Source organism: Ursus arctos, unplaced genomic scaffold (assembly GCF_023065955.2).
Source record: "Ursus arctos isolate Adak ecotype North America unplaced genomic scaffold, UrsArc2.0 scaffold_21, whole genome shotgun sequence".
NCBI classification, from domain to species: domain Eukaryota; kingdom Metazoa; phylum Chordata; class Mammalia; order Carnivora; family Ursidae; genus Ursus; species Ursus arctos.
In genome coordinates this window covers 17,612,271-17,631,003 of record NW_026622886.1, presented here as the reverse complement: position 1 = coordinate 17,631,003, position 18,733 = coordinate 17,612,271, and the positions used below count along the sequence as shown (strand labels likewise).

Here is an 18,733-nt window from a genome sequence, read left to right as displayed (position 1 = left end):
ACTTATTATGAATTAAATTTATTTTAATCGCATACAGGCATTTGCTCGGCGTGCTTTAGCTAAAATTGATGAGTTAAGGCAACTGGAATTAATGAGTTCCTCACAATCACAGGAAGAATCCAGAAGACATTATAGAGAGGCCACAATAAAGGTATAAAAATTTCATGAAATAAAACAAATTTACTGCACTATAAAGTTGATTAAATACTTAATATTAGTGGTTGAGAAGTGCATCCCATTGTTACCTCATATATAATTCTTTTTTTGAGACAGATGGCAGTGATGATCTTCAAAAGAGGAGTGTTTGAATCTAGAAGAAAAAACAAAAGCTTCTTTAGGCCAAAGATAAGAGTTAACCTGAGGGAAGCTCAAACTGTAAGTCTGAGAATGTCCTCTTGTTCAGATTCTTTTGGCGGAATATTTGTGTTATATCTCCGTCTTTGAAGCCTGGTCACTCAGTATTAAATCCTGTCCCCTGTTCTCTGCACCAATGGCAAAATAGAGGAATGCCTTCCCACTTTGAACCCAGCCTCACTCCATCCCTTTCTTAAAGCTTTTATACTGTCCCACATCCCACTTTTGTAAATTTAAAGGGCAAGATGCAGAAGAAGAGCCTGGGAACGGTTCACATGTGGACTTTGAGTGGTGCCACAAGGCCTTTGGCGTTAGCTTAGTGGGCTTTGAGATTGGAGAGAAGGTGGAGGCGCTTTCTCTCCTCAGCTTCAGACTTCACCCTTGGGAATGTTTAGGAACTAGGCTACACTGTAGCAAAAACAACCCCCATATCTCACTGGCTTAAAACGACCTTTATTTCCCACTGGCATCATAGTCCTGATAGTTCACAGGGGGCTCTGCTCATGACCGATGCTCAGGGCCAGATGGAAGAGAAGCCCTCATTTCGAAAATTGCTGGTAGTTCTGCCATAGGGGATTTGAGAAAGCTCTGGATAATCTTGTGTAGGCAGTAACGCCCAGCATGGAAGGGACAGCAGTCTTTTCTCACATGTCAAAACTCGTCATACAGCTCTCCTGGCCACAGGTGTGTTTGGCCAGCAGCACTAAGGGCTGTCAGGGAGGAAGACTGGGACATAGTTATACCTTCTGGGATCCCCTGCCCTTTCTCCCCCCGTCTTGTCCCTTTCTTCCCCCGTCTTGTCCTCTTGCCCTTGCCTTTCTGAATCTCAGTGTCCCTTAAGACCCAGTTCTGTTTTTTCTTTGAAGCTGACTATTTTAGATGGCTTTAAATTCTTCTATGAATTTCTTTGTAGGGACCGAAAATGAAAGTAAGGGGGAAGATGAGCAGTTTTGGACAGGAGAGTAGTAGAATTTCAGAACCTGGAAGAAATTTAAGAAATTATCTGGTTCAGTCCTGTCCTATTACATATGGGAAAATAAAGCCCAGAGTATTTAAATTATGGCCTCAAGGTCACAAAGGCAGCTGCTGGCAGTGTTGCAACTAGACCCTAGGACTCTGGTCCAGTGCTTTCTCATTACTCCAATCACTGCTGCTCTCTTCACTCATTTCTTCTTATAACATTTAGGAGAAATTATTTTTCTTTTCTCTGAAATAAATCATAATATCTAAACACAAAAATTTGGGCATGGTAGCTTTCTATTGCTACTTAATGTGACTATGGTATGTTGACTACTGAGCCCAGAGGTACATTTCATACATCCTTTTAAAATCATACCTTACCGACCAGTGGTGGATAATCAGTCGGGGTGGTGACTTGCCCAATCATAGATAATTCCTTGGATGAGCTGTGGAACTGCCTGCATCTGGTATTGAGTAGTAACGCTCTATAGCATTTATAAGAGAGCAAGGGGTAGGTTTTTTTCTGACTAGCATTTTTTTTTTCCTCTGAGCAAACCAAATTTAAGTATCCAAAGCTGCAAGACTGTCATTAATAGCATATTATTATGATTTCTAATCATCCTTCTATAAAAATTAAATATATACTCAAAGAAAAACATTTTAAATTCCAGATAGCATGACATTAAAAACACATTTATTTCTGGTTTCCTTTAAGACAATCATTTTATGGAAAGGTCTGGTGGTATATCTTTTTAGAAAAAGTTGTAATTGTTTAGTTGGTAGTGTCTATAGGGAATAGTCAACATACACTTTTTATAAAGTCATAGTATATTACCTTGACATACTTTGCAGAATGTTCTGCTTTATATGTATGAAATAATTTTATTATGTGTATGCAAAAGAAAGTAATTTCAGTATGCGTTAAATCTATTTTATAGAACATTTCTGAATTTGTAAGTCCATTGTGAACTCACAGTTAATCATTTTGAGTTTCAAAGGATTCCTTTAAAGGACTACTAATCCATACTCCTAATGATTGTTTAGTGATTCATTCAGTAAATATTTTTAAAGTACCTGCTATATGAACAAGATAGGATTTACATTTCTAGTGGAGAAATTACATAATAAATAAGTATAGTAATTGTAGTTTGTGGTAAGTATTAAGAAGGAAATAATGGTAGAGATTAAATGAATTATGTGTAAAGCCCTTAGAATGTTTCTGGCATGTAGTAGGTTCTCAGGAATATTAGCTATTGCTATTATGTATTTTCATTCATTCATTTAACATGATGTATCAAATGCCTGCTATGGTTACAAGTATGGTGGAATATAGAAAAGCAAAGTCACAGTTCTGTCTTTTTGAATGGCCTTGGAATAAAGAGCAGGATTTGAGTGGATAGGGAAGAGGGGATAAAACATTCTAAGTACAGGACCAAAGCATGATCATAGCTTGGAAGCAGGAGCAAACAGTTTATGGGGGACAGTGAGAAATTAAGCTTGACTGGGCTAGGTATATTATGTTGGAGAATTAACATAATACATCTCATGGAATAGATGTCATAGAAACCATAGTATTTAGAAGTGGAGCAGACTAGTTGGATCATGTCACTTAGCTTCTCATCCATCCTGATGTTTTTAAAGATGGTCTAACATACTCTGTGCAGTATTTGTACCATAACTTGTCAAATATTTTTATTACTATTTAAAATTTTAGTTGGTTCCAGTTCTTCATTATTCTAAATATTGAAGTAATCAACAGCTTCAATATACTATTTTTTAAAAATTTCCTGTGGACAAAATTCAAGGTGTAGTGTTTGAATCAAAGGATACAAGCACTTTTATTTCTCTTGATATATATTCCCAAATTGATTTCTGAAATAGCTATGCAAGGTACAGCCTGCATGTACCAGTTTCACTACAAGTTGTTATCATTTCGCTATTATTTTTTTAAAAAAGATCCTTATTTATTTATTTGAGAGAGAGATAGAGAGAGCGCAAGTGGATGGAGGGTCAGAGGGAGAGGGAGAATCTAGAGCAGACTGCACTGAGCACAGAGCTTGACTCGGGACTCAGTCCCACGACCCCAAGATCATGATGTCAGCCTAAATCAAGAGTCAGATGCTTAACTGACTGAGCCACCCAGGTATCCCTCTTTATTTTTTTTAATAATTCAGTTTTTATAAAATGGCTTGTCATTTTAGCTATTTCTTTGATCCAACTTTCCCTTGTATTTCTGTTTACTCTTTTATTTCCTTTTTCTGTGAATTTTATCTTCCATAGTTTTTGACCATTTATCTCCTAGAGATTTTAATTTTTAAAATATATTTGAGGGGCGCCTGGGTGGCTCAGTCGTTAAGCGTTTGCCTTCATCTCAGGGCGTGATCCCGGCGTTATGGGATCGGGCCCTGCATCAGGCTCCTCTGCTGGGAGCCTGCTTCTTCCTCTCCCACTCCCCCTGCTTGTGTTCCCTCTCTCGCTGGCTGTCTCTCTCTCTCTCAAATGAATAAATAAAATCTTTATAAAAAAAATAATAAAATATATTTGAATGAGCTCATCATTTTTATAAACATTAATATCTTGCTTGTCATGCTTGGCAACCCATTGTTTTTTATTGCCTTTAATATTTTTTATAGATCTTTTAAATATTTATATTTTAAAATCTTTTACTTGGTATTCATCTACAGCTCTCATAAATATTCTATTTCACTCTTTGCTAGTTTTTCTACGGTATTTCTAAAAATAATGTATAATCTTTGGTTTTTATAATTTCATTTTGAATACTTCTAATTATTAGAAAGTTTATTATGCTTTTAAGTATAATTTTTAAAAGCTCTGTTTTAACCTACAGTAAAAATCCTGGAAGAAACCCTTAACCTCTGTTTGTAAAGAGAGGCTAGGGCATGAAGTTCAAGTTTATTGAGGTTTTTAACCCTATCAGTTAACCTATGGATGGAAAAGGCATAGAAGCTAATGAGTAGAGAAGTTGGTATTTGGGGAAAAATAGTCCAAAGCAGCTTTAACCCTGTTTATGTTTTTCTGTCTTTCTGACTTTGCCCTGAGCAGAGGAGAGAAGCAGGGGAATCATGGGGAATATGATGGGTATCTTCTAACATGGATTCTAGAAAAGCTGACCAGATCTACTTCTCTTATTTACTGGTAATCTAAATACAGAGAACAGATCAGTTGTCAGAAAAATAGTGTAGAGGCAAGTCATAGGCGCGCAGGCAGTGGGGGGGGGGGGGTGTGAAGTCATTCTGAGATGATAGAAAGCCGAGTGGCTGGGAATTCATACAGGGCTCTAACAGTCGTCAGCATATTAGCATACAGCTGGTCAATTCTTCGTTCATTAACTACCACAAGACCAGCTATTTATACTGTAAAATATTGTTTCAAATTTGGGTTTAGGACCTTCTGCATTAGAATTTCCTGTGGTGCTTATGAAAAGTGCCCCACCTAGACCCACTGAATCTCAAGATTTGGTCTGTGAATCTAAAAAGCACTCCTGAGAGATTCCTAGGCAACCAAAGTTTGAGAATCAGTTCCTGAAGGCTGTAATTAAGGTAACACAAAGCATGTGGAGATTGATGTTGCCCTGATAAAAAGACAGTAATAAACAGCCTTTTAATGCTGCCTTGGAAACACGAACATAAAGAAATAGCAGTCTTTGATGTAATGGTGTCATGACATAAACTTTAATGGAGTCTGGAGAAACACCTCCAAAATGAGCACCATAAAAGCAGCCATCTCATTGATAGGCCAGCCACTCTCTCTTTTAGCATTAATGAAGCATGCCTTGTCTTTGCTTGTAATATTAAACATTGTAGAACTTTAAAGAAGTGGACTGTGTTTTGTTCTGTTCTGTTTTGTTTTTTTTAATTCCAGTTGCCGTGGCCACGCACCGTCACAGAGCGGCTGTTGGATGAGATGTTTGATAGCACCGCATCGCGGTTTCTGGCTGTCTTAGAAGCTCTTTCTGATTCAAATAGGCGCACCCTACAAACTGGACCTATTGTTACAGATGAAGTAGAAATTCGTGATGTTGTCTCAGAACTGTTTATGGCAGGAAAAGAACTTTTAATAAGTAAATAATTTGTTTAAATAATATATTATGGTAGAACATGAAAAACAAAAATTTTAGTATGGTATTCCGCATGTAAGAAACTGATGTCCAATTTTTATTGATCTTAAATTCAGAAATCTTGTTAAACTCAACAGATAATTTAAATAATTTATGAGATTTTCTTTTGGATTTGCTTAGGTATATCATCATCTTACCTGTGAATAATGACTATTATATTTCTCTTTCCAATTCTAAATCTTTTACTTTCTTCTTTCTTGCATTTCTTGGCTTATTGCACTGGATAGGTTCTCCAATAAAACATGAAATGGAAGTGGTGATAGCAGATATCCTTGTCTCATTTATGATCTCAAATGGAAAGCTTTCAACATTTTACCATTAATTTTGATGTTTTTCCAGATTAAGGAAGTTTCTTTTATTCTTGTTTTGCTGAGTTTTGTTTGTTTGTTAATTGTGAATAGTTGTTGAATTTCATCAAAAGCCTTTTCTGGATTTATTGAGTTGATTGAATAGATTTCTGTTTTATTTCTATTAATCTGGTAAATTACATTGATTGCTTATCTAATTTTTAACCACCCTATATTTTTGGAATAAGTCTAATGTGGAGGTGAGGATTATCCTTTTGATATATTATTTGATTTTGTTTGCTAATGTTTATTATTTTGCTTCTCTGTTCATGAGACAGATTTTCCTTTTTTGTAATGTCCTTTTTAGGTTTTGCTTTCAAGGTCATATTGACCTCATATAAAGCGTTGAGAAGTACACTCTCTTTCTCTCTTATCTGAAAGATTTTGTATCAGATTAATGTTATTTCTTCCTACATGTTTGATTGAATTTACTGGTGAAGGCATTTGAACCTGTAATTTTCTTTGCGGAAAGGTTTTTAACTATGGATTAAAAATTTCTCACAGATATAAAATGACTTAGGCTTTCTTTTCATTAAAAAAATCTTTTATCGGTTTGGTAAATAGGACTTCCCTTGAAAAAAATCAATTTTTGATCCACTATTTTCAAATTTTCATAAAATTGTTTATAATATCTCATTATGATCTTCTTAATGTTTATAAGATCTGTAGGTGTCTGGGCTCCTCTTTTTCATTCTTGATAGTGATCAGCTTGCCTTTTTCTCTCATCTCATCAATTTCATCAGGAGTCTATCAATTTCATTAGTCTTTTTCCATGAGCAATATTTGTGTTTATCCTCTCTATTGTATATTTGTTTTCCATATTATTAATTTCTGTTCTTTATCATTTCTCTTATTCTATTCTCTTGGGTTTACTTTGCTGATTTTTAAAAATTTATTGACTTGAAGCTTAAATCATTGATTTTTCAGGATTTATCCTTATTTAACATATGCATATTAAGACATTTCTCTATAAATGCAACTGTAGCTATGTACCTGAAGTTTTGATTTATCATACGTTCATTATCATTTAGTTAAGAATATTTGCAAATTCCCATTGTGCTTTTTTCTTTGATACCTGCATCACGAGTCAAAAACCATGGAGATATGCTAATTATTTTTTGTATTAATCTCCAGCTTACTTATATTGAGGTCAGAAAGCATATTCTATTTGATATTTTTTGAAACTGTTGAAATTGTTGAGATGTGGTTTATGGCCTAACTTGTCAATTTTGGTAAATAGTCTGTATATTCTTGAAAAGACTATATATTCTTTCATTGTTGGGTACATTGCTTTATGCATATGTTGATTAGGTGAAGTTTGTAAATCATGTAGTTAAATCTTCCCTATTCCTACTTGGTCTGCTTGTTTTGTAAATTGCTGAAAGAGAAGTGGTAAACATCATCTGCTATGCATTTCTGTTGGTGTGGAATTGATACAGCATAAGGTATGTGTGTGTTTTGCTGTAACGGATACTGTTTTCCAAAATGATTTTTTTTTCCCAATTTATACCACCAGCAGCATTTTATGAGAGTTCTAATTGCTCCAAATTTGGACACTTAGATTTATTTGTCTTTTTCATTTGTCCATTATGGTGTGAATTCAGTAAATTCAGTAGTATTACGGATTTAATGTGCATTTGTCTGATGACTAATGAAGTTGGGCGCTTTTTCATACATTTCTTCACCATTTGGATATCCTATTTTGCAAAGTGCCTGTTAGATTTGTTGGAGGAGGTCATCAAGAGGATATGACCACCAGTTAATTCTTGAGCTGGACTCAGGCATGTTGAGCCTCCTTATACTCCCCATCTCACACCCCACCCTGTCCTTGGTATGTATGTCCTACCTACTATTCTCGTATTAGCAGTGGTTTCAAGGATGTAGCCTTGTGAGAGTAAGGTGTTGTTGAGACCATGTGGATGGTATACGTGACTGAACCCAGTTAAATCTTATGTAGAAACTCTGTAGAAACTATAGATAAGCCTTGTATGTAAGTTCCTTTGCTTTATTAAAACTACCGCTTACTAATCTGGAGTGGTCTGCCTCTTTTTCAGTCTCTCCTTGCCCTTTGTGGGTGGGGGCCAGTTTGTGAACCATCTTTTGCCCATTTTTCTATTGGGCTATTTCCTTTTCTTTATTGGTTTGTCAGAATTCTTTATAGATTCTGGATATAAGTTCTTTGTTGAATACACATATTGCAAATATCTTTTCCCTTGGTGGCTCACCTTTTCATTCTCTTAATTATAGCTGTTAAGGAACAGAAATTATTAATTTTAATGTAGTCCGGTGTATCAGTATAGCCTTTATAGTTAGCCATTTTTGTGTCATGGTTAAGAAATCTCTGTACTGTAATGTCAAAGATATATTCCAATGTTTTCTTCTAGAAGCTTTATTATTTTACCTCTCACATTAGGTCTCAATTTTGTTTTTGTTGGTATGAGGTAGAGATGAAGATTTATTTATTTCCATATACCATCTAGTTGACACAGCATCATTTATTGAAGAAACCTTCTTTTCCCCATTGACTATAGTACCCTTTTGCCATAAGCGAGGTGACTATACATGTGTTTTTCCACTCAGTACAATAACTTTGAGATGTATCCAAGTTGCTGTGTGCATTAATAGTTCACTTCTTAGAATTACTGAGTAGTAGTCCATGGTATGGGTGTATCACAGTTTGTTTGACCATTTACCTGTTGAAGGACATTTACGTTCTTCCCAGTTTTTGGCTCTTAGGTTACAGCTGTTATGAACATTTGAGTACAGTTCTTTGTGTGCACATGCATTTTCATTTCTCTGGGATAAACGTTCAAGAGTATAATTGCTGGGTAAGTGTGTATGTTGTTTTGTGGAAAATTGCCATACTGTTTTTCAGGTTGACTGTACCATTTTACATTCCCACTCACAATGTATGGATGATCCAGTTTTATAATATCCTCAACAGTATTTGGTGTTATCACCATTTCTTTTGGCCATTCTGAGAGGTGTATAGCGATATTTCATCGTGGCTTTTCCTGATGCGTAATGACGCTGAACATCTTTTCATGTATTTATTTGCCACCTTCATATTCTCGTTCTCTTTAGTGTCTTTTGCCCATTTTCTAATTGGATTGCTTATTGTTTCTATTGAATTTTGAGAGTTCTTTGTATATTCTAGATACTAGTCCTGGTCATTGCTTTTTAAGACAGTGAATACACTATTAAGCCTTTTCCTTCATCTTTCCCATTTTTCACGACTTCTTTCTAAATTCACTTCTTTTTGCTCAAATACAAACTTAAAAACTTTGAAATAGTTTAGCTAGATATAATATTTTGCTTAGAAGTTGGTTTCTTTTAGAATTTCAAAGACATTTCTCTGTAGTCTTGTATATGTGTTTAGAAGTCTCTCAATAGTTTAAACCTTTTTGTTTTACAGATTTAGCTTTCACAGTGTCCTCTGATGTTCTTACATTTCGTTATACTGGGTTTAGGGGTAGGTTTGGTAATACAGGAGGTACTTTGAGGTCTTACATCCTTCTTTCATTTTTTATGTTACTTCTTTGTTCCTTCCCCTTATGATTACTTTTTAAAAATTCTCGGGGCATCTAGGTGGCTCAGTCACTTAGGCATCCAACTCTTGGTTTTGGCTCAGGTCATGATCTCATGGGTCGTGAGACTGAGCCCCATGTCTGGCTCTGCACTCAGCAGGGAGTCTTGAAGATTCTCTCCCTCTGCCCATTCCTCCTCCTCTCTTATTTTATTATTTTAGTCTCTTTATTCCTTTCTGTGGCCTTCTGGGAAGGTTCCTCAATCCAACTTTCCAGGTCACTAATTTGTTCTTTGGTTCTTGCTATTCTGTTCATCTATTGAATTCTTTGTTTCAACAATAAAATAATTTATACCTAGTCTCCATTTGATTCTTTTTCACAGAAATTTATTCTTGCTTCATGTTTCTAAAATCCTCTCTTATTTCCTTGAGAGAATACTTATTGAGGTTAAGTATTTACTGTTTTCTATTTTTCTGCTTCCTCTGGTAAAAGATGTTTTCATTTGTGGTCTTTGTTTCAAGGAGTTTGTGTTTTTAACTTTTATTTTTCATGAGCTTACCTTCTGTTGCTTTGGAGCAGTTAGCTGACTTGTCCACAATATCTACCTGGAAGGAGAGTTGAAAGCCTAGACCTTAGCTTGTGTACTTTCAAGTGAGTTTAGGGTGTGTGTGTGTGTGTGTGTGTGCACGCGTGCACACACATGTGCATGCCCATCTGCGGGCAGGGAGTTTCTCTGCACAGTTTGGGTTCATTTCTTCTCCATGAAGAAAAGAAAATGATCTCAGATGAGATTTCCTTCACCCACACTTGAAAATTTACTTTCACCTGTACCCCTCCTTTCTACTGTCTCTCATTAAAATAGAAGGGGTGTTTCTTCTCTTCCTTTTGAAGTCTTTTAGCCTAATATTTCCAAACTGTCATTTTATCCCATGTCCTCTTTCAGCTTCTTCCTTGTATTTCTTTCTCTTGTTATAATCAGGAATTTTCCATTTCCACTGTTCTAAATTCTTTGCTTCTTACTTATACAATCTTCAGCCCTCTGTCCTCAGCCGTCTACTGAGAATGTCATGGACAACTTCCTTTTTGTTCAATCCAAGGGTCCTTCTCAATGCTTTTCTTCCTTTACACTCTAGTATTTGTTACTTTTGAATACTCCTTTCTAAACACTCTTCTTTGCAGGCTTTTCTCCCTCTACCCTTCTCTTACATGTTGGGGGTCCTAATTCTCCTGTCCTAGCAGCTGTCCATTGCCCATGGCTGCTTCTGTTGTTTACTAGGGATATATAATGATGACTCTAAAGCTGTATCCCTATTATAGATCTGTTTCCTGAGCTTTCAATTTGTAATATCTAGCTGCCTATTTGACTAGTTAACTCTTGCTAATTCTCTTTGTTTGAGATTCCATGTTCCTTCCTCTGGCTGGACATCCTTGACCAGTCTCCTACCTCAAACCCATGTTTGATGCCCTTCTTATTTGTCCCCACAGCACCCTGTATTTCCCTGCTAAGATTTTTTGTTTCCCCATTAGAGTATAAGCTCTGTGAAGATAGGGATTGTAGTTGCTTCTTTTCCATTGTTTCCCTAGTGCCTAGCAATATCTGTTAGTTAATATTTAGTTAATATTAGTAAATATTTAGTTAATATTTGATAAATATTTCTTTGCATGTCTGACATTCAAACCTCTCTCTTTCCTTTTCTAGTGTCAAATACTGGTGCAGATGGAATGCTTGATTTTCCACAAATATCTCTTTTGCAACTTACTGTAAAAGGAAAAAATGTTATTTCTATAGATGCTGCTGTGAAGTTTGTAAAATTAGCTTTTACTTATGAGGAATGGAGTTTATTTGAATCTTTAGCTGGGCAGCTTATTGATTTTCTCCAGGTAACATATACAAAGCCAATAATTTATTTTTATTTTGTTAAGATGACTTTGAATTATTAATTAACTTGTGGGATATACTTCTCTTAGAGGCAGGATGATCCAGAGTCAAAGAAAGCAGAAAAGGATTTAACTCTTCTTGTTGCAATAGAACCTTTAATCAATGTAAAGAGAAACAAAGGTTTGGTCTTTCCCATGGAAAACTACAAAGAAGGACAATCAGCTCAAATTTATGTTAAGAAAATTGCTTTTCATGGTGAGTATTTGCCCTTTTTGAAAACTTAAAATTCCATCTGATAAAATATGATGAAATATGCTCTCTCTAGGTGAAGTGAGAAAGAATGTTTAAGGAAACAGGAAGTGCAAAGGCCCTGAGGCAAAAGTGTGCTTGGTTGTTGAAGGAATGGCAAGGAGGCACATATGGCTGCAGTGCACTTGGTGCTGGTGGAATTTGAGAATGTGGTAGGAATTGTGGGCAGAGAAATAGCTGGGTGCCAGATCCTGCAGGCTCCTAAGCCTTGTAAGGATGCTGGGTTTCATTCTATGTGATGATTTTGATGAGATGAATAGGCTCTACTTAGTTGTTACCTTATTGGTAAGTGAGAGACCAGCAGACAGTAAATCAAAAGCCATCAGTTCACTTTGGCAAGGGAAGATTTGGTGGTCTCCCATCTTTTTTCAGTAGGGACAGTTTTTTATTCCAACATTTTAAGTCTTAAAAGTTATTGTGTATATAACTGAAAATCTGCAACCTCTATTTTTAGACTGACAAGAATGACTTAATCCCATGTTTTTTTTTAATGTTTTATAATGTTCTTAAGGCATTTCATGGCTATTCAATTTCAGTAAATAACTTGTGCCAAGCAATGATATATATATTTTTCTAGTGGTTTCTGAATAGATATTTTTGTTATTTTTATTTCAACTGCCATATTTTACATGTGTTTTAATATTATAAGCCTTTTCAATTCTATCTTGGGTGTAGTTGGCATACAGATTACAGATTAATGATAATAGTCTTTTAATTGCTTTAGAACACACTTAGATTAGTTTTCGTATAGAAGTATCTTAGTGACATGATATTTGCCCAGATACCATTTATGTCATTTTGGAGAGTTTCTGTGTTTCTATGCCTTTTCTAGTTGAAGTTTTGTAATTGATTTTTTGTTTCATTTTTCTCTACTTTATGAATTAGATTCTTGTGTGAAGACTTATGGATATTCAGAAGACATTTTCCATTTGGCAGCAACCTTGTACTCTGTCTGTGCCTCTCCCCAGGTGAAATTGCTTTTTTGAATACTTTGTAATAGTGTTGAAGGAGGTTATTATACCTAATTTAAAGCCAGATTTAAAATATCACAGAAATTGCCCCTTGCCAAAATTCTTTATTGTTTAATCATTAAATAAGAGGTTGAGTCATAACCTAACTTTGGATTTTAAGTCTGTTTTGATAATAACTCCTTTTGTTCCTGTTTGGGAAATTCCTAGGCTAGCTATATTTCTAATAATGAAGGAAATGAGGCAGTCGTTTCAATTAGAGTTAACATTCTTAAGGAAATACTGCTTTCTAGTCCATGAATACAGAGCTTGGTAATTATTTGGAGTCACTTTGCACACAATGGCTGTAGAGATGATGATTTGTGGGTATGAATGTTTAAGTAACTAGAGTAGCACTGGTGTTAAAACTGAGTTCCATGGATGCCCAGGGCTTTGCCGAAGTTCCCTCAGGAACTCAGCTTCGGGTAGTAACACCCTAACCTGTATTTATTAGTTTTATATACAATGTTGAGATAGAATTTCATTTGAAAATTTGTCTTTACTATTCTAAAAAAAGTTTAAAAACCACAATGATAGAGCATTGTATTAACTTTTGATCGGGGAAGTGAAACCACAGTAAGGGACTTGAGAAATTCCGCTGTTAAAGTGTTTTTTATTTCTTCTGGGTTTATTAAATACTTGTGACAGGTATTTAATTTTTGAAAGGAAGGTATTTGATAGCAAATATAATGATTATAGTAGGAGAGCTAAACCAAGAAATTCTTTTTTTTTTTTGTTTCAAGTTTTTATTTAAATTCTGGTTAGTTAACATATAGTGTAGTATTGGTTTCAGGACTAAAATTGAGTGATTCATCACTTACAGATAACACCCAGCGTTCATCACAACAAGTGCTTTCCTTAATACCCATCACCCATTTAGCCCATTCCCCACCCCCACCCCCAGCAAACTGTTTGTTCTCCATAGTCGAGAGTCTCTTATGGTTTGTCTCCCTCTCGCCTTTTTTTTCGTTCTTTCCCCTATGTTCATCTGTTTTGTTTCTTAAATTCCATATATAAGTGAAGTCATATGGTATTTGTCTTTCTGTGATTGACTTATTTCACTTAGCATAATATGCCCTACTCCATCCACGTCATTGCAAATGTCAAGATTTCCTTCTTTTTTGTGGCTAAGTAATATTCTATTGTGTATATATACGACATCTTTATCCATTCATCTGTTGATGGACATTTGGGCTCTCTTCATAGTTTGGCTATTGTTGATAATGCTGCTGTAAACATTAGGGTGCATGTGCCCCTTAGAATCAGTATTTTTGTATCCTTTGGGTAAATACCTAGTAGTGCAATTGCTGGGTTGTAGGGTAGCTCTTTTTTAACTTTTTGAGGAATCTCCATTCTGTTTTCCACAGTGACTGCACCAGTTTGCATTCCCACCAACAGTGTAAGACAGGGTTCCCTTTCTCCACATCCTCTCCAACTTCTGTTCTTTCAGTGTTCTTAATTTTGGCCATTCTGACAGGTGTGAGGTGATGTCTGATTGTGGTTTTGATTTGTACATCCCTGATGTTGAGTGATGAGTGATGTTGAGCATCTTTCATGTTTCTGTTAGTCATTTGTATGTCTTCTTTGGAAAAATGTCTGTTCATGTCTTCTGCCCATTTATTAACTGGATTAGTTGTTTTTTTTTTTTTTTTAAGATTTTATTTATTTATTTATTTGACAGAGAGAGAGAGAGAGACAGCCAGCAAGAGAGGGAACACAAGCAGGGGGAGTGGGAGAAGAAGAAGCAGGCTCCCAGCGGAGGACCCTGATGTGGGGTTCGATCCCAGAACGCTGGGATCACGCCCTGAGCCGAAGGCAGACACTTAATGACTGAGCCACCCAGGTGCCCCCCTGGATTAGTTGTTTTTTAGGGTTAAACCAAAAAATTCAAATCAAGGCTGAAAAGGGCAAGGTTTTTTCTGTTTTGTTTTGTTTTGTTTTGTTTTTACAGATAAGTATTTTAATGATGAACTTAGGACAAGTTTTCCAAACATAATATTTTCATTGGGGTATAATTCCAAAAGCTAGTATCGATCATGAGCTATTAGCAGCCTAGGAATCAGATGTAGTTATGTTCCAAATCTACCCTCCAATCTGTCATCCTTAGACTTGTTTTTTCAAGGCCTAATAAACAAGCTTTTCTCTTGAGGATCTCTGTTCTTGAGTTCAGTTGTTAAATCCAGGTATAAAGGACCAATTGGGGAAACTCAGGACAAGAAGATTAGACATTCTTTAGAGGAAAGGATAGCGTGTGATGGGTTGCTCATGTTCCTTCTATGCCCAGCCCAACACGGAGAGCTTTTCTGCTGTTCCTGAAGCTGGTTGAATTTCTGTCCTGTGCCTATGCTCCTGGCCACCTTTGAGCTTGATCATCAGCAATCAATACCTAAGAGCTTTGATTTTGTTTATTTTTATAATTTATTTTATAATCTAAATTTTAAAAGATTAGGTTAGAGGCATTGATATATATATATTTTTAAGGTTTACTTATTTATTTATTAGAGAGAGAGAGCAATCGGAGGAGGGGCCAAAAGAGAGGGCAAGAGAGTCCCAAGCCAACTCCACACTGAGTGCAGAGCCCAATGCCAGTGATCTCATGACCCTGAGATCATGACCTGAGCCGAAACCAAGAGTTGCAGGCTTCACTGATTGTGCCACCCAGGCCCTTGACATATCTTTTTATAATGTTATCTGATACATGTGTTTATATTCCAAAAAATAATTAGAATTATTTACAAATTACAGAAATATTTAGAAATTCAGTACTTTGAATCTTACTTTTTGTTTGTTTTTTTTTTGAAGATTTTATTCATGTATTTATTTGAAAGAGAGAGAGAGCATGAGTGGGGGTAGGAGCATAGGGAGAGGGACAAGCAGACTCCACACTGAGCATGGAGCCTGACTGGCAGCTCGATCTCATGACGCTGAGATTATGACCTGAGCCGAAATCAAGAGTCTGATGCTTAACTAAGTGAGTCACCCAGGCGCCCCTTGAATCTTACTTTTTTTTAGAAAAAACTTTATATTGACATATATATAATGACAAACATTTTACTAGTGTATAGCTCAATGAGTTTTCATAAATGAAACACATCCAGTTCAAGAAATAGAACATGACCAGCACCTAGTAGCTCCCCTGGTGCTCCCTTCCAGTCGCTGACCCTACCAAGGGTACTCACTATCTTAACTGTTTACTCATTGGGTTAGTTTTGCCTGTTTTTTTGTATTGTATGTAATTGAGTACAGAAAATATAGATGGTCCCTGTCTTAGGATGATTCAACCTAAGATTTTTCAATTTTACAATGGTTCACAAGCAAGACACATTCAGTAGAAACCATACTTTAAATTGTGAACTTTGATCTTTTCCCTGGCTGACAATATGCAGTATGATACTCTCTCATGGTGCTGGGCCGCAGCAGCCACGGCTCCCAATCAGCTTCACAATCGTGAGGGTAAATGACAGACACACAACTATTCTGATTTTCACTTTCAGCACAGTATTCAATAAATTACATGAGATAGTTAATACTTTATTATAAAGTAAGCTTTGTGTTAGGGACCTTTGTCCTACTCTAGGCTAATGTAAGTGTTCTGAGCATGTTTAAGGTAGGTAAGGCTAGGCTATGATGTTCAGTAGATTAGGTGTATTAATGCATTTTTCATTTATGGTACTTTCAATTTATAAGTCAGTGGAGATCTATGCATACTTTTAGAATCTTGCTTCTTTCAATTGATATTGTTTGTAAGAGTCATCCTTATTGTTACAAGTGGTTGTATAGTGTTCATTTTTATTGCATAGTATTCCACTGTATGAATAGACCAAAACTTATTTATACCTTTTTCTACACTTATTTATAATTTCTCTTCTAGTAACATTGCCTCTTTGACCAGATGCAAAAATCTAACTTCAGTTGCTTTCTCTGAATCTCTGAGGCCAAACAAGGCCCTCCGGAGGACGAGGCTACCCTTTCCCACACATTTAATTTCTTCAGGGTCAGAAAGCCATTCTGGTCCACTTTAATAGCCCAGAGCTGTGCTGTTAATCCAGTATAGCTCCTAGCCAGATTTTTTTTTTTTTTTAGTAGGCTTCACGCCCAGTGTGGAACCCAATGCAGGGCTTGAACTCACAACCCTGAGATCAAGATCTGAACTGAGACCAAGAGTGGGATGCCCAACTGACTGAGTCACCCAGGTGCCCCAGGGCAAGAAATTTTTACTACCAGCGTTTAAAAAAAATCATGTATGCCTTAGTTCATTCAATTCAATTCAATAAACCTTTATTGATCTCTGTTACGGTCCCATACAAGGTAATACATATGCAAATTAAGTCTTAGAGCTGCCCCAATGGAGTTCAAGGTTTGGTGTATTTTAATCATAAACTCATTCTCTTTCTAGTTCAGATATAATGAGTTATATTTTTCTTTTGAAAAGAGCCAAATAACTGGTTTGAGAGGAGATGTATTCATTATACTCATGGTATCTATTGATACTCAGTGTGATGTTCTGTTGGTTTCTTCATGTCTCTCTTTCCTCCTTGTTTATATCCTTTCCCAGCTTCCTACTCCCTCTCCCCTTACTAATTCATCCCCCTTCCCATTCTTTATTATTTTAACACAGAAGATTTAAAAAGAAAGTAGTATATACAACTTTCAAATTTGAGTGGAGCTAATTGGCTTACGTAGCTTGCTTAAAAATGTTTGGAACTTTTTGGGGAGGCAGAAGTGGCCTAGAGCATTCATTAAGAGTGTGGACTCTGGAACTAGACTGCCTGGGTTTTAATCCCGGCTTTTCTACTTTCTATTCATTTCATCTTGGGAGAAAAACACTTAATCTTGTGCTTCAGTTTGCTCATCTGGAAAGTGGGGATGATAGTAATGGTACTCACTTCATAGGGTTGTCATGAAGATTAAATAAATTGATATAGGTCTTTGTCTGTCTGGGCTACCATAACAAAAATACCATAGACAGGGTGGCTTAAACATGGAACTCTTACTTCTCATGGTTCTGGAGGCTGAGAAATCCAAGATCAAGGCACCAGCAGATTTGGTGCCTGGCGAGGGTCCACCTCCTGGTTCATAAATGAGTGTCTTTGCATTGTGTCCTCGGTTGGCAGAAAGAGAGTGACAGACTCTGGGGTCCCTTTTATAAGGGTAGATTTTCGCTCTTGAGGGCTTTACCCTCATGTCTAATTACTTCCTAAAGGCCCCACCTCTCAATATTATCACACTGGGAGTTAGCATTTCAACACAGGAATTTTGGGTAGACACAAACATTCAGTCCATTGCAGTAGGTATATAAAGCTCTTAAAATGTTCTGTGACACACGTTAAATGCTATATAGCAGTATCTGTAAGTGTATCTTACTATTCTTACCAATTTACTTTACCATTTTTGTTTTCAGAATGTTCAGCCTGATAAAGAAATCGTTGTGGACACGATAATGTTCCTATGGCAGAAATGCAAATTAGGAATTCAGAGGATCAATCTGCCCAGAAATGACTACGCAAAATTCACCCAGAAAATCAGTACTAATAAAGTATTTCTTTTTATTTCCTTTCACTTGCATTTTATTATTGCTAATTTAAGTTGTGATGCACATTTCAAATCTAAATTTTCCCTATTTATCCACGTGCATAACTACCGTTCTTTAAATGTGGTGCTGACTAAGCCTTTCTCTAAGTGTATTCCCTGCACTTCTGCAATTTAGTTTTGGGGAGTGGGAAGGTACTTTCTGTTTTGAAAGGAGGAATAAATATAGTGCGTTTAAGGTTACATGAACTTGGGTAAGTTCATTAAGAAGGTTAATAATAGAAAATACAAATAAACAAGGAATTTTAGGGTTTTTTCCTGCAGTAATATCTTTAGACTATTTCAAAGAGCTCTTTCGTGGAAAGGAGAAAGTTGAGCAGGTGAATATTATAACCTGGGAACATAGGAGAAAACTTTCTACCAGTAACATATTGGATGTGTTGTACATAGGGTACATGGGCTTGGTTTTACCATGTACTCTGAAAAAGTAATGAAGTGAAAAAGTAATGTTATTTCCTCATTTTAGTTCCCAAAGTGTGATGGCTAATTTTATAGGCTAAGCTTCGGGGGTATGGGCATGAAAAACAGCTTCGAAGGCACCTACTATGGAGCCTGAAACACCTGCTTCCCCTTCACTGTTTTGCAGGACTTTGATATTGTAATCACAGCAGCTGCTTTCTGAA

General features: G+C 36.2%; 1 protein-coding gene across 2 annotated transcripts in view; it reads left to right on the top strand.

Annotated features, from left to right (window-relative positions):
• CFAP54 (cilia and flagella associated protein 54) overlaps window positions 1–18,733 on the top strand; it is a 293,191-nt gene that overhangs the window by 28,196 nt on the left and 246,262 nt on the right. For both annotated transcript variants that reach the window (XM_057316516.1, XM_044384508.3), the window contains exons 7-13: window positions 38–151; window positions 274–375; window positions 5,197–5,395; window positions 11,026–11,207; window positions 11,295–11,460; window positions 12,400–12,482; window positions 17,923–18,057. In XM_057316516.1, coding sequence (XP_057172499.1) covers window positions 38–151; window positions 274–375; window positions 5,197–5,395; window positions 11,026–11,207; window positions 11,295–11,460; window positions 12,400–12,482; window positions 17,923–18,057 — 981 coding nt within the window. The remainder of the gene's footprint in view (window positions 1–37; window positions 152–273; window positions 376–5,196; window positions 5,396–11,025; window positions 11,208–11,294; window positions 11,461–12,399; window positions 12,483–17,922; window positions 18,058–18,733) is intronic.